This window comes from Crassostrea angulata, chromosome 3 (genome assembly GCF_025612915.1).
Source record: "Crassostrea angulata isolate pt1a10 chromosome 3, ASM2561291v2, whole genome shotgun sequence".
In the NCBI taxonomy this organism is placed as follows: domain Eukaryota; kingdom Metazoa; phylum Mollusca; class Bivalvia; order Ostreida; family Ostreidae; genus Magallana; species Magallana angulata.
Window position 1 is genome coordinate 18692326 of NC_069113.1, and position 25386 is coordinate 18717711.

General features: G+C 33.5%; 3 protein-coding genes across 4 annotated transcripts; 2 read left to right on the forward strand and 1 right to left on the reverse strand.

Moving 5' to 3' along the window:
* The first annotated feature begins 210 nt into the window (after window positions 1–210).
* Window positions 211–14248, forward strand: LOC128177905 (uncharacterized). 2 transcript variants are annotated; one of them, XM_052844814.1, is made up of 15 exons: window positions 211–296; window positions 894–1019; window positions 2744–2857; window positions 3296–3367; window positions 5068–5183; window positions 8334–8417; window positions 8683–8775; window positions 8942–9055; window positions 10372–10573; window positions 12210–12362; window positions 12497–12582; window positions 12880–12950; window positions 13038–13135; window positions 13341–13698; window positions 13809–14248. In XM_052844814.1, the coding sequence occupies exons 2-15, from the start codon at window positions 908–910 to the stop codon at window positions 13885–13887; spliced, it is 1752 nt and encodes a 583-aa protein (XP_052700774.1). In that variant the 5' UTR covers window positions 211–296; window positions 894–907; the 3' UTR covers window positions 13888–14248. The 2 variants fall into 2 exon arrangements, with proteins under 2 accessions (XP_052700774.1, XP_052700775.1); XM_052844815.1 differs by having other exon boundaries at window positions 253–300.
* Window positions 14249–18153: 3905 nt separating this feature from the next.
* Window positions 18154–20470, reverse strand: LOC128177093 (tripartite motif-containing protein 2-like). The gene has a single exon (XM_052843643.1). It carries the CDS (start codon window positions 20462–20464, stop codon window positions 18545–18547), a length of 1920 nt encoding a protein of 639 aa, XP_052699603.1. The 5' UTR covers window positions 20465–20470; the 3' UTR covers window positions 18154–18544.
* Window positions 20471–22544: 2074 nt separating this feature from the next.
* LOC128178166 (uncharacterized) lies at window positions 22545–24895 on the forward strand. The gene is made up of 5 exons (XM_052845208.1): window positions 22545–22671; window positions 23097–23159; window positions 23440–23682; window positions 24042–24269; window positions 24764–24895. Exons 1-5 carry the CDS (start codon window positions 22602–22604, stop codon window positions 24844–24846), a joined length of 687 nt encoding a protein of 228 aa, XP_052701168.1. The 5' UTR covers window positions 22545–22601; the 3' UTR covers window positions 24847–24895.
* Window positions 24896–25386: the final 491 nt, after the last annotated feature.

Genomic DNA, 25386 nt, shown 5'->3' on the forward strand with positions numbered 1-25386 from the left:
CAATAGAGAAATGTGATTAAAGCAATCCATTATATGGGTGCCGTCTAAATCAAATTCTACAATATCTGAAAATTTGAGCTAAAGACCAGATTTTTGTGATTGTTTCATATTAATATTAAGCCTATCATATTATTTTATGAGCTAGCGATTTGACATACCGGATATCAGCCAACTTTCCATGTATTTCAATTTTAATTTTAGACACACAAGGAAATATCACGATTTCAAATGTATCTGCTGTTCAACAAAACGTGTCTGTCAAGTTCAATGATAGATTTTAGTTGGATTCATTAAAAGTAGGTATGTTACTACGTATAATCTGTAAAAAAACAACTAAAGAAGATCATTATTTTGGGAATAATCTGTTGTTTATTTATCATTTAAAATTTCTCACTCTCAAAATTGTTAAAACCCCTATTCATCTTTAGGCATTAAATGTATAACGACCACATTTTGTACTCAATAAAAAAAAAGGCCCAGTATTCTTAATTGTGATATCATTAAGGTGTTATCAAAGGTTTAATTGTGTCTAATTAATTGCCCCTTAAATTTGACGCGAAGCGCAAGTTTTATTAATATGCTGTAAAAGGTAACGAAATTAATACAAATCCCTGGTGAATGAGCGTTTTAAAGTATTAACCACAAATACTTTGATAAAACTATAATTTTCTTCTTTTCATCAAGGGAAGATAACTTTTTTTTAAGTCAAAGGTGCAAAATGACCGGCTTCTTAGATGTTGTCAGTTGTGTGAAATTGGTTTATTTCACTTTTACTGTTATCTAGCGATACATATTGACTTATTCAAAATGATTCAAAATTGTACAATATCCAATAATTATACATTGAATAACTTGATACGTTTGATTTGCCTTTTTTTTCAAATTATCTAAAGAAAACCAGCTGTCAATGGAAAGGCAAATAAAAGGAGTACCCGTTGTTTTTCTTCTTGATACATCAAGAAGTATGAGAGGAGAAGGATTTGCTCAAATGAAAGAGGCCTTTCTATCTATGATCCAAGGTAAACATTTGAGTTAATGAATTGTATGCAATGTCATAATTACGTGATCGTATTATTTACATTGTGTTGATGTCAGCAACCGTTTTGATAACATTCAAAAAGGCTATGTGCGGTATGGTCAAATATCTGCCCCCGATTTCCACCACTTTTTAGATAGTATCGTATAAAAATCAAATCTTCATAAATCATTTTACAGAGGATGTCTATCACTTAAGTCTTGATTTTAGTCACCATTGCTCATTCGCTGTATATCTCATACGTGTGGTGTATATTACCCGTGTGATAAACCTTTGCTATATCAAACGGGTGATGCTTGATCAAATACTTCCGGTCCGAACTATTTTTGACACAGCCCTTCGCTTCAACGCTTCAGTGACCTATATTTTCGAAGATTTGCTAGTACTTTCAATATTACTATATCTACTACAAAAAGTAATATAAAATGGATTTTGTCAAAGACTTCAATTACTTACAAACATGAAGGAAAACACATAACTGCGTAGCATAGGCGTCGGAACCCGGGCTATTGGGGGGGGGGGGCTTGCCCTCCCCCCCCCCCCCCCCGAAACTCTTTTTGCAAAGTTATACATAACCGTAACCAAAAGACCTTTTTTGTTTGTCAAGATTTTTTTATAAGTTTAGCCCTCTTCAAACTTTCAATTTGCTTTGTGTAGTTTATAAAACTGCAAATTACGTTAACTCTCAAGGAGTTCATCCTGACGACGCGATGGAAACAGAGCGTACTGGTTGTGTTTATATACAAAAACTTACCGAAATAATGTTTCATAAGACCTTGATTCCACCACCAGTAAGCATCTTTATTCACTATTTTCAATCACTAATCATTAGGCTGGTGTTTCTGTTATAAACATCAACAACTAGCAACTGTTCCTCGATCGAGTCAATTCAAACTAACGAGCATTCGCAACTTTGTGTAACGTTATGTCAACAAACTTGATTATTCAAGTCTTCTGATCAGTATTTCCATTTAATCAAATGAATAAGCTCTAAGAAAAATAATTTAGAACTAAAAATTTATTTCAAGGTTTATTTCAGTGAAACTTTACATTAAAACAGTTTGATTTATCTCAGAAATGACGTACTAAATTGTATTGCGCAAGGTCATAAATTCGGGTCATATAAGGGACTGTCTCAAAAGCTTCATAATATATCGTTGGATAAAGCAAATATAAAATCACACAATATAGATATCCTCTATTTATCTATGACGTCACCAAAATGACCTTATTCCCGCAAATTTGCAAACAAATGAAAATATTCTCAGTTTTGCTTTATATTTTGCATTCGGAAGTATAGAGCGCAGGTCTGCTCAAGTACTATTTTAACATATGTTTTTCTTCAGATAGTTATACACATTATACTAAACTATTGTACTTGAGCAAGCCTGCGCTCGATGTTTACCAGACAAAAAACCATTGGAAAACACCCACATTTTGCTACACAACATCAATTAATCAAAATAAGGCAATCTTCATGACGTCATTTCTACATTATGACGTCAGTGTTGTGATAACCTTTTACATCCTTATTTTCAATATGATTCTAACTATCTTTCACCTTATTTTTAAAGCTCTTTATAAAACTTTGATTTTGAGGGCAAAAAATGCATGATACCGCACTTAGTCCTTTGTTACTTTACATTATTATGTAGTAGTAGTAGTACGTGTAACGGTTTAATCCACAAAATTTATTTTGATTTTTAGGATACGCAAACCAATCCAATGTAGGTCATAGCGTTGCTGTCATTGGTTTTGGAAAAGAAACAAAGATTTTACATCTCTACTCTAATGATTTTAAAAGGATTCTACGCTTACTAGGTAAATAAATTCAAAATTAATTAAATGACTTATATTAATTAAATATTGAATTATTTACTGTGTGCTTTTAATCTTAGCCAGCCAATTTTTTGCAAAAAGTATAATTTCTTTTAAACGTCCTTTATCTTAAATCATTCTTTTTGGACTTTCTGGGGGTTCATATCTTAATAAACATTAAACAGATTTAGTTTCCTTGTTAAAACTCACGTAATAGTAACGAACTTAGCTCATGCAAGTGCAATACTTTTAAAAGTGATATCTCTACATGCTTTAAAGCAGTCTCGCACACTTAATTATAATTGTCCTTGTAGCGCAAAACGTTCCTTTTTCCTTTCATAGTGGTAATAATCGGCATGTATGTTTTTTCTATAATTTCTGCGTTTGTTATGTGCTTTATTGTTGAAAAAGGTTTATTTTACAAATAAAAACTGATTTTAGATGATGTCGTTTGTGAGGGACCATCACAGTTAATGAAGGCATTGGAATTAGCTATAGAAGTCTTGTTTACAGGTAATACGGGAAATTTATACACACTTCTTTCCAGACCTGATAGATACGTGTATTACCATGTGATATTTGGCAGCATATGAATCTACATAGCAACATAAAACTAAAATTACTGAAATTTTTATTTCTTAATTAACTAATAAATGAACATTTAAAAAAACACAATTTTAATATAAAAAGCAAAGTTCAAAACAAAATGCTCTTTCTATAAAATAAATTGGCTTTTGGGGCTTCTCAACAAACCTAAACAATATCAAAGAACCCTTGTTGGAGCCCGGCAGGGTCTGGATAGTTTGATTTTAAGAACTATGGCAAGAAACCCCCGGAGGAGCCCTACAGGGTCTGCCAGATCTAATGATTCAGAATGAAAACTAAACAAACCATGGGGAGAGCACAGAAGGTTTTGAGCTGACTCATACACGGCCAATACATTACCAGTAACAGAATTCCAAATTTTCTAAAGTTTTCCCCGAGGGGAACCCGGCAGGGTAAAAAGAGCACATGGAGAGCATGGCACTGGCAGGTTAGCTGTTATTGAAACTGAACTACCACAAAAAATGCATGATAATAGATACAATTGACAAATTTATTTGAAATATAATATATTACATTGCCCAAGTTTTAATGAATTTAATTTAAATAAGGGCATAAAAAAGGCTAAACAAGTGTTTAGTAATACCCAATTGATCACTAGAGTTCCAAGAAGATTAAGGGTTGTTTATAATATTAACCACAATAATAGATATATACACATATGCATCGAAAAAATCTAAAACAAAACAAAATTCCGGGTTTTTTAAAACCCAATTTCCCTTTTGCATCCTTTTTCACTTGCAAAGTAGTTCTAATATACCTGGTGTAAGAATTTAAAGACCATCGACCTAGTGTCTGCATTGTTGGATGATTTCTCGTTTTTTAATTCTGGGGATCTTAATTTTGGGTGTTCTCTCTTGCAGCGCAGACAAAAATCATCACTCTTGGTATGGAATATGCAGCACACTCCCATAAAATAAAAAGAATGATAATCCTGTATAGCATCGTTAATAAATAAAAGATAATAGAAGAAAAGTCACGTTTTTGATCAATCAATTGAGTATTTGCAATTTGCAACACAACACCATCTGAATCGATTCTGACCATATGCGGGCTGAATTTGCAAATGTTACACGAGCTTAAACTACGTGACCATTGGTCATTTCCATAATCTGCACTGTTTATATAATATTTTGGTCAGATTGAAAAACATGTCTGTACTTCTTGCCATCAGAGGATACCAGACGTTAAGCTTGGACATAGCTTAACGCGTGAGAACATTGGCAACGAGAGAGCGCGCGGTTAAAAGCTCGTATGTAAACTTATAAATAAAAAATCTCGGAAGTCAGCTCTAAATGTTTGGACATTTGCTTTCGTAGTATTTTAAACTTCAAAATGGTGTATAAACTAATATTTGATAAATATACTGAAGACTGGATAGTCATTGCATGGTAGTTAAATATTGGAATCAAATTAAAATGATCTTTTTTTAAACCATTGTTTTTTGGGTTTTTTTTCACTTTTAAATTAACTTGATCCATTCCTTCTAAAGTTAATTTGAACTTTCCAGGGGTTGGTTCGTTTTTGTTTTGTTTTTTTTTTTGTTTTTGTTTTTTTTGTTTTTTGTTGTTGTTTTTTTTATTTGCATTGCACTTTTAAATTCTTTACAGTGCTTAACCACGGCAGTATCGGGCCTTTCTGTATAAGAGAAAAAGTAGTTATAATGTCAAAGGGGAGAGTAGCAGATAAGAACGATGTAATGTACATGGGAGAGAATAGACACGAAGTAAGTTACATGCATACATTTTAATCTGATAGTTTATGAAATTAAAAATGTGAATTCAAAATGTGTTTATCTTATTTGAAGTGTAAGATTTATCAAAATGTTTCGTGTTTTAAAGGGCGTAGTCACGATTTTAGTCAAATTTTATTTTCTTATATTGTTTACAATACAAGTAATGCATTTTTAATGATCAAGCATATATTTTCATATTATCATTGCCTTAAAGCATTTTGGAAAAAAGAAATATGTATTGTATCAAGCAGTTATTGTGTGCAAATCATGCATGCATTCCTCGATGGTTTTCACAATTACATGTATCAGTTACTACACGTACTTACTTAAGGAGAGATACATTTCCAAAGACATGATATCGGTAACTTATAGTTAACAGTTAAGTTCCAGCTTGTCTTCTGCCACATGCAAGCACGTGTGTAATCCTGATAAAAAAAATAGGTATCATGGTGGGGGGGGGGGGGGGGTTTATCGCAACAAGATTGTGTTTTAGCGTACTAGAGTGTACATTGTAAATTAATAATTGATGTTGAATTATTATTAACAAACAAAATCATAAATTTATAATAACATGCTGTCTGGAAAGTTAACTGGAAGAACTAAAATGCCATGGCGTCTAGAAGAAAAAAAATAAGAAGAAATCTGAAAATTTTTCAGAATAATAGAAAGGTCTTCCGTTTCCGAGCGGAAGACCTTAAAAATGACATGAGCTTTGTTTACATAACAAAGAATTGTGAGTTTTGTGTATTGCTTATAACTTGACTTGATTTCGGTGACTATTGGAATGGTCTTACTAAAGCATTGCAAACAAGAAAAAACGAAAAAAAAACCCACAATTTTTTGAATAAAATCGTGACCATGTCCCTATAAGATAATCGTCCAAATGATTTTTTTTTCATTAAAGGTTATCACAATATGAGAATTCATTTCCTATTTCATGACAATATAATATAGAGAGAGAGCTTTAAGTGAGCTCAAGTGAGCTTTTCTGATCACAATTTGTCCGTTGTCTGTCGTCGTCGTCGTCGTCGTTGTTGTAATCTTTCACATTTTCATCTTCTTCTCAAGAACCACTGGGCAGATTTCAACCAAATTTGGCACAAAGCACCACTAGGTGAAGGGGATTCAAGTTTGTTCAAATGAAGTGCCACGCCCTCTTTTAAGGGGAGATAATTGAGAATTATTGAAAATTTGTTGGTATTTTTCAAAAATCTTCTTCTCAAAAACTATTGGGCCTGAGAAGCTTAAACTTGTGTGGAGGCATAATCAGGAAGTGTAGATTCAAGTTCGTTCAAATCATGGTCCCCGGGGGTAGGGAGGGCCACAAGAGGGGGGTCAAGTTTAACATAGAAATATATAGAGAACATCTTTAAAAACCTCTTCTCAAAACCTATTTGGCGAAGAAAGCTCAAATTCGCGTGTAACCATCCTCAGATAATGTAGATTCAAGTTTGTTCAAATCATGGTCCCCGGGGGTAGGGTGGGGCCACAATTGGGGATCAAGTTGTACATAGAAAAATATAGAGAACATCTTTAAAATCTTCTTCTCAAAAACTATTAAACCAGGAAAGCTCAGATTTGAGTGGAAGCATCCTCAGATAATGTAGATTCAAGTTTGTTCAAATCATAGTCCCCGGGGGTAGATTGGGGCCACAATTGGGGGATCAAGTTTTACATACGAATATACAGAGAAAATCTTTAAAAATCTTCTTCTCAAAAACTATTAGGCCAGAAAAGCTCAAATAAAAATGGAAGCATCCTCAGATAGTGTAAATTCAAGTTTGTTCAAATCATGGTCCCCGCGGGTAGGGTGGGGCCACAATTGGGGGATCAAGTTTTACATAGGAATATACAGAGAAAATCTTTAAAAATCTTCTACTCAAAAACTATGAGGCCTGAAAAGCTCAAATTAAAATGGAAGCATCCTCAGAAAGTGTATATTCAAGTTTGTTCCAATCATAGTCCCCGGGGGTAGGGTGGGGCCACAATAGGGGGATCAAGTTTTACATAGGAATATATAGAGAAAATCTTTAAAAAACTTCTTCTTAAAAACTATTAGGCCAGGAAAGCTTAAATTTGAGTGGAAGCATCCTCAGATAGTGTAGATTCAAGTTTGTTCAAATCATGGTTCCCGGGGGTAGGGTGGGGCCACAATTGTGGGATAAATTTTTATATAGGAATATATATAGAAAATCTTTTAAAAAATTTCTTTTAAAAACTATTTGGCCAAGAAAGCTCAAATTGGCGTGTAACCATCCTCAGATAATGTAGATTCAAGTTTGTTCAAATCATGGTCCCTGGGGGTAGAGCGGGGCTACAATGGGGGATAAATTTGTATATATATATATAGAAAATCTTTAAAAGTCTTCTTCTCAAAACTATTAGGCCAGGAAAGCCTAAAATTTGAGTGGAAGCATCCCCAGATCATATAGATTCAAGTTTGTTTAAATAATAGTCCAGGGGTAGGGTGAGGCCACAATGGGGGATGAATTTTTACTTAGGAATATATAGAGAAAATCTTTAAAAATCTTCTTCTTAAAGACTATTTGGCCAGAAAAGCTTAAACTTGTGTAGAGGCATCCTCAGGTAGTGTAAATTCAAGTTTGCAAAATCACAGTCCCTATTGGTAAGGCGGGACCGTGATAGCGGTTTGAATTTTTACATAGGAATATATAGAGAAATTTTTAAAAATATTCTGGGAAAGTTTCTGTCCAAAACTCAGTACTTAGTGTGAAAGCACAGGTTATGCAGATTTAAGTTAAATGAAATCATGATTCCCTAGAGAAAAGTGGGGCCACGAAATGGGGGGGGGGATATAGGAGTAGAGAAAAATCTTCTTACTGGTAAAACAACAAAAGGGGCTTGGTATTTACCAAAAAATAAGAGGTGGATAAAAATTGGCAGATTTTCATTTATTTTAGCAAGATCTACTGTACTCAGTTGTCAAGATATTTTGATACTGTAATGCTAATTTGATCAGAATTAAGGCAATTGTTGCTCAGGTGAGCGATGTGGCCCCTGGGCCTCTTGTTTCATTTCTATTCACGTTTAAGTTATAAATGCTACAAGTATCGGACAGACTACTGTTACCTTGTTACCAGTCATTAAATAATTATCCATACCTTAATACATTTCTTTCAGAAACTAAAGATAGTACATTTGGCAGGACAAATTGGAACACGACATCCTATTATTTGTATACCAGTTGGTACAAATCCAGACATAGTAGGGAAATTTTTTTTCTGATTATTAGGATATTAAATCAAGTACCGTCTTTAAATCAAGTGTCATCTTTAAAACTGTTAAACAACAGTCTAAAAGTATATAACAGATACACAGAGAGATTATGGGGGAAAATGTACAAACAGGGATACAATTATTTTTGCTCATGCTTTCGCTGAAGTTATTTGGAGTTATGTTTACAAAGGAAATTTACAGATTTGAATAATCTCAGACATAATTTATTTTGTAGAATTTTTTTTTTCTTAAGTGTTTTTTAGAATCCCTAGCATGTTCATCTAAAACTGGAAAACTGTTAAGCCCAGAGGGAGTGGTACAGTTTACAAAATACTCATCAAATATGGTAAGATACGTTTTCAAGTACGTCATCACTATTTTTTTTAAGACGCACATTCTTACGTCTCATCCGAATTCGCTTTTCAACACAATACTTCAACTCAGCTATAATATAAATAATTAATTTGTACACATATACGCTAAACTAACTATAAGTGATTGCATTTCGCCAGGTAATCGCATCTGAAGTCATTGGCAATATTCCAACAACAGGTTACTCTGTTGATGACGTTAAAGCAGCAGTAGAGGCTTTAGAAGGATCCCGAAATATAACTAAGAAGGATGTGGTAAATATCAACTTATTTTTTTTTTAAATAAAATGATAAATATTCTGTAATTCAGAATTGATGAGTGCAAATCATTGTTTTTTGACGATTAAATTTGATATTGTTTCCAGATGATTGGCATTAAATGTAAAGATTTGACAGTTACCTATTCTTATGTAATAATATGCTAGCGACAGCCAATGCAGAAAATCATTGGTGTTTGAGCTCATATGACACGGAGGCTCAATTGAGCTTTTCTGATCTTTGTCGTTACCGTCGTCATAAACTTATTAAATTATCATTTCAAAATCACTCGGTCAATTTCAACGAAACTTAGCACCAAGCATTGTTTGGTAAAGATAATTCAAGTTTGTTTAAATGGAGTGTCACGCCCGTTTTAAAGGAGAGATGATTAAGAATTTGTAATATTTTTCAAAAATCTTCTCATAAACCATTTAGTCAGAAGAGCTGAAACTTGTGTGGAAGCACAATCAGGTAGTGTACATTCAAATGTGTTTAAATCGTGATCCCCTGGGGTAGGTTGGAGTCTCAATAGGAGGGTCGAATTTCTACAGAGGAATATACTGAGAAAAATCTTTGAAAATCTTCTCAAAAATAATTTGTCTAGAAAAGCTGTAACTTGTGTAGGGCATCCTAAGGTAGTGTAAATTCAAGTTTGTAAATCCCCTTGTGTAAGGTGAGGTGGCAAATTTTAAAATAGGAATATATAGAAAAAATGTATAAAATCTTCAAAATTCTTCTCAAAAAACCAATTGGTGAGGAAAAAGTAAAACTTGTATTTAAGTATCTTCAGGGAGTGTAGACTTAAATTAATTTAAATCAAGGTCCCCGGGGTAAAATGCAGCTAAAAATGGGGGGAGGGGGGTTACAATCTTATTACCAAAAGCTGACACAACATAAGAAGCTCAATACTTAACTAGATATACTTTTGGCTATTGTTGCTCAAGTGTGTGAAGAGACCCATGGGCCTCTTGTACATTAATGGAGTGAAAAATGTTATCCTTGTTGTTTCTTTTTTGATATTTTATATCTGTATTAAACTTTCATTATTATTGGAAATATCGGGGTTTTATAAAAAGATACTGAGATATGCAAAACATAGTGAGGATAGAAAGCTGTATCATTGCAAACTGTAAATTCTGATATTCTTGACCTTCAAATAAGTTAGGATGTGTTAAGATAATTTTAATGAACACAAACGTTGATATAGCTCAAATAATGCTAAAAGAATGTTATTATTGTAAAGCCATTAAACTAATTTTAGGTTTAAAATGACTTCTCTTATATGTCCAGGCTTTCCTTTTTTTCCTGTACAGGACGATATATATGAAATATTGACACACAGACATATGTACCAGATAAACAGTTTCTCAAGAGATACAATTGAGACAGATTTACATAGTGAAGGGAATCCTAAGTTGCCACCTATTGGAACACGTGTTCGGAGAGCTCCTAACTGGCCATATAATGGCCAGGACTCCAATACGTGTGGAACAGTCGTTGGACACAACCATAGAGGTGAGTATCTTGCATTAATTGCAGTAACTAAAATCATTCTGATATTGGTTTTCAAAGAACTTTTTAATGATATTGTGTAAATGCGGTAATAATAAAATCCAAGAAGGTCACAACCTGTGAACATTTCTTTTTCGGTATCGTCAATAAACACCGAGTCTCTGCACAATCCATTCCAGTTAATGTTTGGCACATTTGCGACGTCACCACAGTAAAAAATAACGGATTCTGTTACGACGACTTTTGAAACATGTGAGCCTGTGTTGAATGTCTCATCGGATGATCCTTTCCAGTATACCGGAAGCAAAATTATGATTTTTTTTTTTTCAAAACGTGTTTCTACGAATCGTTATAATAAATGTAACGTTTTCGTGCTATTAAAAAAACAGAATACCGTATTGCATGACTAGTATTCTTGCACTTATAACGCGATTGTGTAGCAAAAAGGCAATAAAAGCTTTTTTTTAAATGGAGCTCGTCGGATATCAAAAAGGAATAACGCGTAATTTTAAATTCATGCCATGCAGCTTTATGCATAGCAATAAATTTGCTAAAAATTCATTGGCCCCATACTGTTCTCCTAAGCAACAAATTTCAGCAATGAATAAAGTATACTAAACTTGGTTTGCAACGTGCAATCATAGTAATGAACAAATCTTTAGAAAACTACTGATAAAAATAATTAAGCGGCTGGCTTAAGTAGAAATTTAGCGTATTATTCAGATTGTGTTATATATATATATATATATATATATATATATATATATATATATATATATATATATATATATATATATATATATATATATATATATATATAAGAAACATTATTTAAAATTCGTTACTACGCCAAACTTTGAATGTTTTACTTTTTTAGATATCATTGTTGACAAATTAGGTAGCACATTGTACATGTATATAGCCACTTTGGTGCGTTATGCCGCAAGAAATAGCTCACGTATATTCCTAAATAAAATAGTAAAACACTAACTAAAGAAAACACTGATATATTTTGGTCAAATGTTTTAAATTAAATTTTCTAATTGAAAGTACATAAGTTGCGAAATTCTAACGTTTTATGTTGTGTCATGTACTAGTATACATGTATGTACAATATATTCATTGATTAAAATAATAAGGAAATATTTTCATGATTTTTATCTGTTGATGTTTCTAAATCAACAAAATATATTCCTTATCCGGTGTTTGAAAACAGACATTGTCAGAAGGCATTTTAAATACCATAAATATGGCTGAGAGGAATATTCCTATTGCAGTATCTTCGTTAAAGGCCAAGAAAATTACAATAAACCATAGATATTTCATAAAGCACTAAATTGTTGATTTTTAAAAAAAAAATTGAAAATTCTATTATCATATTGTACTTTTGTTGTGATTCGACAATCTGCTCAAATTTAGAATTGTTTTTATCAATTAATCATAAAATAATGATTTCACCATGTAGAAATGCCAATATCATAATTTATTATAAGGTACTACTATTTTTAGAATTGTTAGATTAGCTTTCCACATATATCCCATCAAATCCATTACTTATTTTTATGTATGTGTGATGATTTACCTTAATCAGTTTTGTTTTAGTTTTTTTTTAAATACAAGTGAAGTAAAATTGTTTCAGATCTCAATTTGTCCATAGAGTGGGACACAGGCATGATTTTTCCCTATCACTTTGACACGGATGGTGACCTTGGAAGATCAAATGTTGTCGTCTGTGACGAACCTAGAATACTACAAAGAGAAAAGATTGCCGTCGGCTGTCTTGTTCAAAGAGGTTGAGATTTTGAAAAGAATTCACAACTTCATAAACGATACATATTTCATAGAAAAGGAACTCCGAGTGTTTTACTTCAATGATGTAAAATACATGTACATATAGTTGCTTATTTTTTCTGCTACATAATGTAGGTCCAGACTGGAAGTGGTTTGACCAAGATGGAGGAGAGGATAATATTGGATCGGTGTACAGGGTGAAAAAAGACAACACTGTTCATGTAATGTCCATAGTATTATTGCAAAACACTGTGTAAGAAAAGTTCACTAAGCTTGTAAATATATACCTATGTTGAAACATGTCTTTATTAAAACATTTGAAAAACGACTTTTTTGGATTTGAGATTTTTACAGCAACAGTTAGACATAAAAGGGATATATTTTGCGATTATGTAAATGACGTATTTCACAAGAAAACCAAAACGAATTTAGAGAAAAACATCATTTCCCTTACAGATTTTTCCTGACAGCTGTCAATTTTACTGTTGTCTCAATTTTCTCATTCTCATTCTTCACAGGTACGATGGCCTAATGGAAACAAAAGCAACTATAGATTTGGATATGATGGGAAATATGATGTTTCAATTTGGTATTCGATGATTTACACGATACGTACGTGAAATTAACTTAGTAAATTTTTATTTTATAATAATTTTTGTCATAATTTTTTAATCAGTGACCCATTTGACGAAGTCATTAGAAGAAGAATTGAAGAACAACAAAAAGGCTGGCAAAAAATAATAAATGATTCAAAGAAGGTCGTGTCAAATGATGGCGAGTAAAGTTTTAGTACAATATTGTAAAAACACAAAATTCTGAGAAGATTATTGGCTGCAGTTGACACATTCAATATATTGGAATGCATAATTAAATGTAAATATTTATACTTGTAGTAATTGTAATTTAAAGAAAACGCGTGAAATTATCTGGTTACTTCCTGCCATTAATAGCTTGCGTAATTTGTTTTATGTTTATACAGGTATAGGAATAAGCTTCGGCAAAGAAGGGGGAAACAATACTCTGACAATCACAATCGGCATTGGCAGGGGGATGGTGGAAACTGGCGACCGTGTAATAAAAGCTTCTGAAAACGTGTTAGAAATGAATGACTCGTCAGATGAAGCTAGGAGAGAAAGCCGGGCAATTGAATATAAAGACGAGGCTTCTGGGGGTGGGGAGGATACAGATTTGAATAATGAGGACAATAACGATGTGTGGCAATGGAGAAATGGACAAGGCAATTGGGCTTCCTATCCAAAATCTGAAAATGATAAAATCGAAAAGGCTTACGAAAAAAATAGCAGGGGCACAGTTCTGGTGAGGTTAAACGGAGATTTGTAAGTACACATCATTTCTGAACACTTCAATGGTTGACGATGTATTATGATAATTTTGCCTGTATTTGAAAATATATTCTCAATTATTTGTTTGGCGATTTTTTTTTTAGGTATAGGGTGGTGCTGTCTAAGATGATTCAAATCAACATCAGTAGCCGAGAGTCGCAGGAGATAAGACGTCTCAGTTGACGGGTTCATTGTTGGATGTCACATTTGTCACTGTTATATTTTACCTTGTGTTACATCGTTTTTAGTGAGCCTTACTCAGGATATATTTTGAAAGAAGGAGATATTTAACTGATATGAAAGCATTGCATTAATTATAGCAAATGAGTTTATTTTTTATTTTCTTACATGTACTATTACTTTATGGATCAGAAAAAGACCCCCAACTGGTTTTGCAATACATGTATATCACAAAAACAAATAGCATATAATATAAAAAAAAAAAAGCATGAAGGATATCATTTAAATGTTCCTGCGATAACTAATATGGATGTGTTATTTAGATGTAAAAATGATTGTATTGTATCTAATAAAGGAAAGCTTAAATCACATGTATTAATATAATCTGCCTCAAAGATGAGCGCTGCAGCCCGGGGGGGGGGGGGGGGGAGGGGGGGGAGTGAATAAAATTCATATTAAAAATGTTTATATTAATATTAAACAATTTTTGTTTGGTCAAAAAGTAAATTTTTGTCGTCAGTTATGCAGACAGTGTATAACAAACGAAAGTCCTTGCATTTATGTAACTGGAAAATGAAAAAAAGAGTTAAACCGCGAAAAGGGCGTTATAACGAGAATAAAGGCATAACGGTTTTTTGATAAGCTTTATAAAGGCCAGAACACAATCAAAACAAGTTGAAATTGATGCTGGCGTCCGACGAAACAGACCACCGTTTATGTAGACATAGCTTAGAGTGTCGAAATGAAATGCTCGTTGAGTTTATGCTATACCGGTACATAGCTTCGAAATAGTGAACTAACCATTTCTCTACCGCCACACTAGAAAAATGAAAAAAAAAATGGCGTTTTTTGAGGGCTTTGCTTGTTTACGATATAAATTACAAATTACTAGCGTGCATTAGGAGTAAAATTTTATGAAAAAAGGTTAAAATATTTCTCATGAAATCAATATTACTTTTTAATGTAACATGGAATATACCCCGACATCTAGAACAGCATGCTACAAAACGTCTGATCAGGTTTTGTGCGTAAATATCGAAGTATTGAAACAATTGAAACCACGCAGAGTCAGCTACACAAACTTTAATATATCGTGTTTTCTTCATCAAAATTCGATTACTGTATTCTTGTAATATTTATTTATTCTTTAATTGTCATAATTTTGGTAAAATTCAATGCCCACTCTTTGGTTATGTCTCCCCTTGAAGCAATCGCCTCGAAGCACTGCCCACATTATCGTTACTTTTTCAGATTACAGAAAACATATTTCAATGCACCGCCGAAATTATTGATCTTAAGCGTTGATTTCCTGTTTTTCTTTAAAAATGCTATTAAACGTTATTGTTTCTCAGCGATCTATTTTATTTTCATAAATTGATTACATGTATGATGTTTACAAGATAAATTGTTTTGTTTATTTTGTCAAAATCTAATAAAATGTACTTTTATCATTTCGTTACTTAACTGCGTTTGTCTTACATCTCCCATAAAGATAGTGCCATATTGTAAAAATATTTTTTACAAAAGCATAAAGTGTATCGAAAAAGGATTATAAAAATGCACAGGACAATATTAAAAAAAATATCAAAATGCATTACTGTGAACTCGTACTATGGTGGCATATCTCTGCCCCTTGTGTGCAAGTTATTTTTCTATAAAATATGTCGACATGCAAGATAAATATGTTGCCATGCAAGATGATTATGTCAACATGCAACATAACTATGGTGACATGAAAGAAAATTGCAATCAGATAAGAATTTTACAAAATCTCAAAAAATCTCAAATATCGCCTACCTGTGACATCCAAGATGCTAGATGCTACCTTTTAATGTCAACGTGCAACTTATTTATGTTAACATGCAAGATATTATGCTGACATGCAACTTATTTATGTCGACATGCAACTTATTTATGTGAACATGCAACTTACGTATGTTGACATGCGAGATGAATATGTTGACATGCAACTTAGTTATGTTTACATGCGAGATAAATATGTTGACATGCAGCTTATAAGTTGTATGTCAACATAAAGAAGTTGCATGTTAACATAAATAAGTTGCATGTCAGCATATTTATCTTGCATGTTAACATAACTAAGTTGCATGTCGACATAAATAAGTTGCATGTCGACATAAAGAAGTTGCATGTTAACATAAATAAGTTGCATGTCAGCACATTTATCTTGCATGTTAACATAACTAAGTTGCATGTCGACATAAATAAGTTGCATGTCGACATAAAGAAGTTGCATGATAACATAAATGAGTTTCATGTCAACATATCTATCTTCCATGTTAACATAACTAAGTTGCATGTCGACATAAATAAGTTGCATGTCGACATAAAGAAGTTGCATGTTAACATAAATAAGTTGCGTGTTGACATCAATATGTAGCGTATCTAACATCTTGGATGTCACAAGTTGGCGATATTTGAGATTTTTTATAACTCTTATTTAATTGCAGTTTTCTTGCACGTCAACATAGTTTTGTTGCATGTTGATATAACTATCTTGAAAGTCAACATCTTTATCTTGCATGTCGACATAATTAAAAGAAAAATAACTTGCACACAAGGGGCAGAGAAATGCCACCATTGAACTATTCAAAGGACTGAATTGTTTAAATAATGAAGTGCTTGGCTTGGTGTTTTCTCCAGCTTTGATTAAGGTACATGAAGCATTTGCAAACTATTCAGAAAAAATCATGGTTCGCAAAATTCTACAGCCTAGCCTTCCGGTTATTAGACTTGTGTTGTAACGACTGGGCAAAGAACGAACATGAAATAAATCTATTCTTCTATATAAATATACCGGAAAATCAAGTTCGGCATTAATTTAATTATCTTCTGTTTTAAATTTAAATTTCTGTTCATTTAACTCGGTCAACATGTGCGTGCACAGGTTAAAATCTAGTTTAATTAATGATTTTACTTGATTTCGTAAATATCCTTTTTTCTTGTCTCTGAAAAAATTGTAAGCAAGTGCATCAAGTGCCATGTGGCAGCTACACCCTGCACATGGACCGCATTACTTAACTTAGCAGCAATTATAATACCATTATCTGACTTTTCTATATGCTTGCACCCTCCCCCTTCCCCTATACGCACACACCAGTCCGCCCATATTCCCTATGAATACATAACTGGAAAATTCGTCAATCTTGCAATTATTTTACAGCCACATTTTAAAGTTTCACTTTTCTCCATCAAAACTTTTTCATACGCGGATCCAGAAAATAATTACGGGGGGGGGGGGGTTCAACAGTTATTTGAGTTTCCGGGAGAAGGGGGTGTCTGAGGCATATTTTTGGTAATTTTATGATGTAAAATTTGCAGGGGATTGGGGTCCGTATCCCCCCCCTTTAGATCCGCGCACGTATTTGATAATACTGAATTCTTTATCATGAGCCCTTCTCCCAACGTGTAGTATCTCTTTCGTATGTGGGGCTTATAGGTATAAGCAAACTTGAAAATCCTTCATAGCCTCAAGGCCAGAATTTGCTCAAAGGTCATAGTTTCGACAATCTTGAATGTATCTAATCATGTTGCACTCAACATCATTCCACAAACTCCAACACTGTAGTTTCAGACATTTGATGTATTGTAATATTAAGCCCCTTCCTAGGGCCCCATCATTGGTATGGGTGGGTCACCATTAAAACAAGAATTACTAATTCGTTAAGAAGTTTCCTTGTAGATATTGGCATGCATTTAATTATAACAATTCAAAACTCTTTTTATAAATCCACAGTTTGTTTTACACACTTTTTAACATACATGTATTTCCTTATTGAAATGAGTGCACCATTTGAGCAATTTTATCCAACATTCACATAAAAATAATTTGCACAAAATTTGATTGAAATTGGTTTATAGTTGTTCTATGTTCACGTAAGGTGACAAAACATTAGACAATTGCTTCACCATTGCCCTTTAAGTACAAGTATGGTAAATGTTACAATATCCTCTCTGAAAATCTTATCCCCCACCTTCCTGTGATGATGAGCATTTAGTTTTCACAACAGGAAATTAGATACAATAAATTCCTTTCTTAATATAGACTTTAAATGCCTTGTTGGTCATTCTAATATACTCATCGTTTGTTAAGGAAATAGCCATAAAATTCCAAAATGAGGCTACATTAACCTGTTGTGACATATCTTCTACCTGAATGCATCATCTGACCAAGTTGAATGGTCTTTAGTTCGTATTGCTAAAGATTTTTAACTGAAATGAAAAAGCCCAGAAATAAACAACAAGAAAGCCTGTACCAGAATTTATATAATTATTTAACAAATAAATTAACGGAATGCATGTATTTTACATTCAATGAACACAAGTTAACAAGTTTTAACATGGCTTGTCATCCTTTGCCCTAAACGAAACTGAGACAATAGAAATCACATTCCTTTGTGATTTGTGATTAATACTTTGTATTAGTTAACTGAAAAACTGTACCAAGAAGATCTGAATATCTTATAAAATTATATGTACCGGTAAAAGAATCGTTCTTGTTATTTTTCAATAAAGAATGAACATTGATTCTCAAATGGCTACATGTAGCTTTCTTAAATATAACTTTTTTTTTACATTTCAAACACACATCTCACTGTTTTTCTGAACTTTTGAAAACCATTCATTATTAAATCAGACCTTACTTACATGTAAATTCACACAACCTTGTTTTGCATGCTTTTTCACTTCCAATAAGACATACTCGAGAGTCTTTTCTAAACTTGATGCACTTTGGTTTGAGTGCTGGTATTATCTTAATCAGTTCCCCTGTTGGAGAGAGGATATGAATGTTGTTGCTGTCTCTTCCAGCTACAAAAATGTATCCTTCTAAGTCCATGTCTAAGCCATAGGGATACTTGAGTTCTGGATGTTTGTACTTGAACAATTTCTGTCCAAACTCATCAATGGCCAAAACACTGTGTGAAGAGCATGAAGAAGAGACAATGTGATTTTTTTTGTTCACAGCAACAGAGTAGGTTTCATACTCAGTTTGGAACTCCCAAACAATATCCCCATAACAGTTCATTTTAATGATTACATCATCACAAGCTACATACAAAAATTCAGACATGTATGTCACTCCATAGCAAGATTTTTTCAATGGCAGTTTAAGAATTTCCATGGCTTCCTCGTTAGTCTCTGGTAACTTCACCATATAGACTCCACAATGCTCATTAGAAATATCAGAGCAAGTCACATACAGAGTGTTCATTGTGGAGTTTTTCAAACAAGCATCATCAGGAAAGAAATTAGTCAGAAGAGTGTGTGAAAGTTTTCCATCTGCTGTGAAGTGTTCGAGGCAATCAGTTTCAAAGTTAATAAGAAGAATCTCCTCATTGGAAAGAAAACAGCCACCGGTAACATTACCATCAGATAGGTCGAGTTCAAAAATCAAATTCATTGTGCATAATGCTAGATTATAGTCAAACCCTTTTGAACATTCATCAAGATTTAATTTTCCAAATTCAGCAACTTTCAAGATCTCCTGAAGGTTTTCATCCATCTTCTGTGACAGTTTCAGTGTAGATGAGTAAACTTTTTCATTTAATATTTTTGATAATTCTTGCTTTATCCTGTGATATTCCACCACAAGTTCAACAGAGGCTCCTCCTTCTTTCACTTTTTTCAGAGTTCCTGCATAGCACTCGGCTAGTTGTTGGTGATCAGAAAAACATTCAATTGCAACTGATTGCTTCTCTCTGCAGACTTTGATAGTTTTTGAGATTTCATTCTTATGTTTTTCTAACATGGCATCCAGATGGGAAATGATTTTATTTCTCAGTTCATCGGCACTCTGAAGCATGGTGTCTGATGAGTTGTCAAGCTCTGCCACATTATCTTCCCTCTCTGATTTTAGCTTTTTAACAGCTTTTCCATATTTCTCAATTTCCACTAACAAACTGTCAATTTTCTTTGCTTTAAAAAGAGTTTGGGCTTCATGTAAGATAGAGTCTACTTGCTTGCAGCCTCTATGTTCAGTGCAAATGCACTGTGTGCAGCAAGGAATCAGGTGATCCTGGCAGAAATACTTGATCTTTTTCTTTGTGTGTGTTCTACAAATGTCAACATGACTATGTCCTCCTCCTTCAGCACCCATTTCACTCATCAGAGTAAGCAGCTTATGGTTCTGGCTTGTGCGACTCCTGCCGTGAGCTTTTGCACACGCGCAGCACAGCGATTCCATGCATTCTTTACACCAGTCTGTCGCCCTTACTTTTTCGTTCATGCGTTTGCATGGATCACAGTAATTCATTTCATTACCTTTCGCACACAGAGCTTCTAATGGTTTATCTATCGGAAAATTTTCAGCCCATTTTTCGGGTGATTTATTATACACTGGTGCCGGAACAAAACTTCTGCACAGGGGGCACCCGAATCCGACGGGTCGTTTTTTTTGTTGACACGAAGACATTATGTATGATGATAGACAAGCGTGGCAAAAAGTATGCAGACATGGTAGAAACCGTGGTGTTTTGTATGATTCAAAACATATTGGACATACATGTACTGTTTCCTTTAGTGGGTGGTAGTCGCTGTCGGTGACCACTGTTCCCGCCATCTTCAAAGCGAAAATAGAAAATGATATCATTTTCAAATCCCGATCCCGATTCTATTTAGTAACACAATTACTTCTCGGACCTTTCCAGCAGAGCTCTGTCGAAAAGACCCTGTGACAGTTCATACTGCGAAATTTTTAGAATTATGAAAGAGATAAAACATTTAGAATAATACACAATTAAACGTTACGGATACACCGAATTTCCAAATAATATAAATATAAACTCCTTCATCAATTGATGACAATTTTTAGAGTTATTTCTCTTTGGACTCAGACTTTGTTATAAAATGCATTTCACCCTTGATTCAACATATTGACATTACTAATGAATATATATTTTTTTCAAAAGCACACAATAAAAATTCCAAGTCATCTCTGAAATTATCAAGATGATCAAATTTTTTATATACAAAATATTTCTTACCTGAAAAACATCGATAATTAGTCATTTTTGGCTTTGCTATGTTGCTATGATCAAAACGAGAACAGCAGCCACACACATTGTTCTTAAATAAATATAGATTATATTACATGACGAATTGCTCAATGTTATAATTGCATCATATTGAGAAGTTAATGTTATTGAAAATTTTCATATTTGAATTAATGCCATCGTCTTTGTTTCAAAGCATTTTCAATGAATGTCATACATTGGCACTCACGTGGCAGAAATAACTCACCGTTGAACAAAAAAGGCAATAGCTTTTACATGTTTTTATAAGTAAAAGAAATGCATATATATTAAATCTAAGAATTATCTAGAATGTCGACATAATCTATTTTTAAAAGCTTCTTGCATTCAATATAATATAAAATGATAAATGAGTCAAATATTATTACTTATTAGGTTTGTTACCAATCTGATTAAAATAAGATCTTTGATCCGCTCTGACAAATTCGATGTCGCTACACAAAGTAGCGACATCGAATTTGTCAGAGCGGATCAAAGATCTTATTTTAATCAGATTGGTTTGTTACTGACTGTTTAAAGAAATTTGTGGGGTCGGTAAAGTCCATAGAAGGCGAGGCGGAGCCGAGCCTTCTATGGACTTTACCGATCCCACAAATTTCTTTAAACAGTCAGTAACAAACCTAATAAGTGTTTTGTTTTGTCGAGGACCTAAAGTTTGATATGTAAACAAACGTTTGTGTAGAAAATCAGCTCAAATAACGTTACGTCCGCCATGTTGCGCTATAAATTTTGACGCTTGCCTTTTAAAGAAATTTGTAAGGCAGCCACGTGACGCGTTTCATCCAATGACGTCGCGACATTCTAGTCCGAGGCAAAACAAATTTTATTGTAAAGTTAACTAAAATAGATCACGGATCCGCCTCTCCGAAAAAAAAAATATTGATCCGCACATAAAAAGAGAACTCTATTTGTACTTAAAGTATAATTCATCCTCTTTCTATCTATATATATCATGATGTATACATAATACAATTTTTTATATATAGTTTACATGTATTTAATAATTCATCAAATTAATGATCTAGTGCATTCAGTTCAAATTGGAATCTGATATATATGAAGGCCGTAGCAATTTTAATATTTTTTTGGCAGCTTGCAAATCTTTATTTTTCTCAAAAATTTTCTTTATTTTAACAAAATTGAATTTATCGTCGTATTTTCCGTTCGAGGAATTCAAAAGTACCATAAAACACTTTTCAAAATCTATAGCTTGCAAATAATGATGGTATATCATATGATACTTTAATTTGTACCTTACACACACCTGTTTTATTTGCGGTTCAAGGGTGGGGAACGATTTTTATTGCAGATGTAAAAATGTGCAATTGCTGAATTTACTTTATTTGTAACAGCTTTTATGACATGAACATCATCAGCATCGAAAGTCGATTAAACACACATAATTTGAAACTGAAATGACCCGTCCGTTTCCTTGTGTAAGCAGGTATGTCAAATATCAAATACATTTATCTATACCACAAAACTGCTATAGAGCAGATCTTTATCATTTATGATCACTATTCCTTTTAATTAAATTTTATTTTCACAGTCCAAATATTTTGACCCATGCGTTTGTCAATTTCAAATACAAATACAGGTGCTGTATACATCTAAAGCGTATAAAAACCCCGCTGATATTGCACTAATGCTCCAAAGAGATCTAGAATGGCTCATCCGACCAAGTTCTTAGCTCTAGCTGTGCTCACAGTAGCTGCTATTTCTTTATTACTGCCTCGTAAGTACTTAAGATAAATAAATATACTAGTATATCTTCTTTCGGCTCACCCCATCCTATTTTCTTTTTTCAGATTCACGATATAGAATTGAAATTCAATGTAAATTTTGAAACTTGATCTAATTTACTGTAAATTAACTTTTATTCGCGTGCGAGAAAATTTAAGCGAAGTTTGTGGGAACCAGGCAGCTGCTACTGTTTCTCGCCGCGAACTGGTCCGTGCCCTACAGGTGTAAATAACACTTCGGATAAGGCTTGACCCCAAAAATAGTTGCCGCAAAATATAGTTTATTCCCAGTAAATCGCGAAATAAAATGGTCGCGAATTAAAGTTGGTTTACAGTAGCCAAATTCACGACGAAATCTGACAGCGATAAACAAAAAACCTCGTTAAATGAGAATATAACCTTATACCTCTCTTCGTAGATACATCAGGTAAGAGCACTGCTGAAGAAACTGATGACACTGTCAGCACTTCGATAGATTCAGGTAAGTAAACAATTATAATAAATCAAGCAAGCATGATGTCACGGGTATATGTAAGATGAATTACATCAATTTTTTTTATTAGATTACGGAAATTTTGTGAATATTGATCTTTATTCTTTATTTCAAGATGATTTCGTTTAAACAATCATACGCATCAGCTTTAAAAACACACATGCAATCATTGGTATTCATCACTAGCTATTTTGCAGATTGAAAATAATTTTCAGTCTAATTACATGTACACATGTTCAGCTATGTAACAGTGTCTCAAATGTTTCAGAAGCACTGTACGACGCCGAGCGGACACCCGGCAGGGACAGGCGCGATGCAGATCATGACGCCATCTTACGGAGTTCATCATCTGATGAAATCGCAGAGCGAAAGAAGCGAGGTTTTCGCCTACGCAGACGATCAAGAAGATCAGGAAGTAGAAATAGAAACAGATCTAGTCGGTCTCGCCGAAAAGGTTCCATAGGGGGTGCTCTAACGGGGATTGGCTCGGGACTAGATGTAGCCAGTTCTGGTGGGTAGCGCTTGTGCAGGTGAAAATCAGCCTGAAAATAAAATGTCCTACTGAGTATTTTTTTGGCAGATGAAGGATCCTAGAGAGATAAACAAATTAACCCTTTCCATGTACAGAAAACATTGCTAAATTATTAGGAAACACTTTGATTTGACAGTTTTATTCGCAGTGCTTTGGACATGATTTAGAGTAAATTAAAAAAATGCAAGTTAGTTTCAATTTTGATTTACATTATGAGGACTGTTTGGCAATAGGCTTTCTTGGTTGATCCAAATTTCAGTGTAAGTGAGGATACCTTTTCTCTTTGATCATGTTTCATGCATGGTTTCACTATAAACATTCTTCAATGCGTTTTGCAGCCATGGATCTTGCAAATACTGTGCAAGCTAATAACGACGATTACGAAAGGGACAGTGCAGAAGACATAGAGAGAAAGAAGCGACGTTTTCGCCTACGCAGACGATCAAGAAGATCAGGAAGTAGAAATAGAAACAGATCTAGTCGGTCTCGCCGAAAAGGTTCCATAGGATCCGGAGTAGGGGATGCTCTAACGGGGGTTGCTTCGGGGCTAGATTTCGCCGGTTCTGGTGGGTAGCGCATGCTCAGGTCTAAATCAGCCATTCAAAAAATATTTCTATCAAGCTAAGCCTTGTTTCACTTTTTCCAAATAAAAGCATACCTTCACTAATTAATAAGGTATTTTCCTGATTAAGGTTCTTATATAGACAAAAACTTTAGAGAATATATAGTGTTGAGAAATTGAGAAAGCTTATCAATTGTATGAGTGTTATTTGGTATACCTATCCTTTGTAGAATCATTTGCATGTATCACATACATTGTTATACCGGTATTATAAGGAAACACTTTGAGATTGAGTTTTTGTTGTTGTTTTTTTGCAATGCTTTTGATATGATTTAAAGTACGTTAAAGAAATAAAAACGCAAATTGATCTCAAATTTTATTTAAGGACGATTTGGCAATTAATAGACTAAATTGAATAATATCTTAGTGATTCAACATTTCAACCGAAAAGAATATTCCTTCATGCATGGTTTCACTATAAACATTTTCTCATTGCAGCCATGGATCTTGCCAATACTGTGCAAGCCAACAACGCCGATAACGAAAATGACAGTGCAGACGAAACAGACGTTACAGAATAAAATGTAACTGAAAAATATATAATTATTAATAAATAATAAATGTCAAATGCTTGAGTGTCATAGATTTGAAATTAAAGTAATGTTAGTCCCTACAGGGGTCAAGCTAGAATTTAGGGCTGCGTTTTACAACAGAACTTACGACTAACGACCAAATTAATGAATGCTAATTAAAAACAAACTAATCAATATGTTTCATTCACATGGCTGTAAAATATTATCATGGACATCAGAGTAGTTGTATAAATATGGTTCTGTCTGAGTTTCGTTCTTTAAAGGGACATGGTCACGATTTTGGTCAAAATCTATTTTTCTGTTTTAATTATTTACAATGCTTTAGAAATGCGTTTCCAATGACCAAATGAAATCGGAGAGTCAGTAGTGAAATTATAAGCAAGATACAGGCCTCACAATTCTTTGTCATGTAAACAAGGCTCGTGCCCTGTTTTTGTTTACATTAGTTCAATTTACCGGTAAAAGTTCTTTTTCACGCTGAATTTTTCATCTTCATATTCATTTTAAGCATAAATAAACATATCTTAA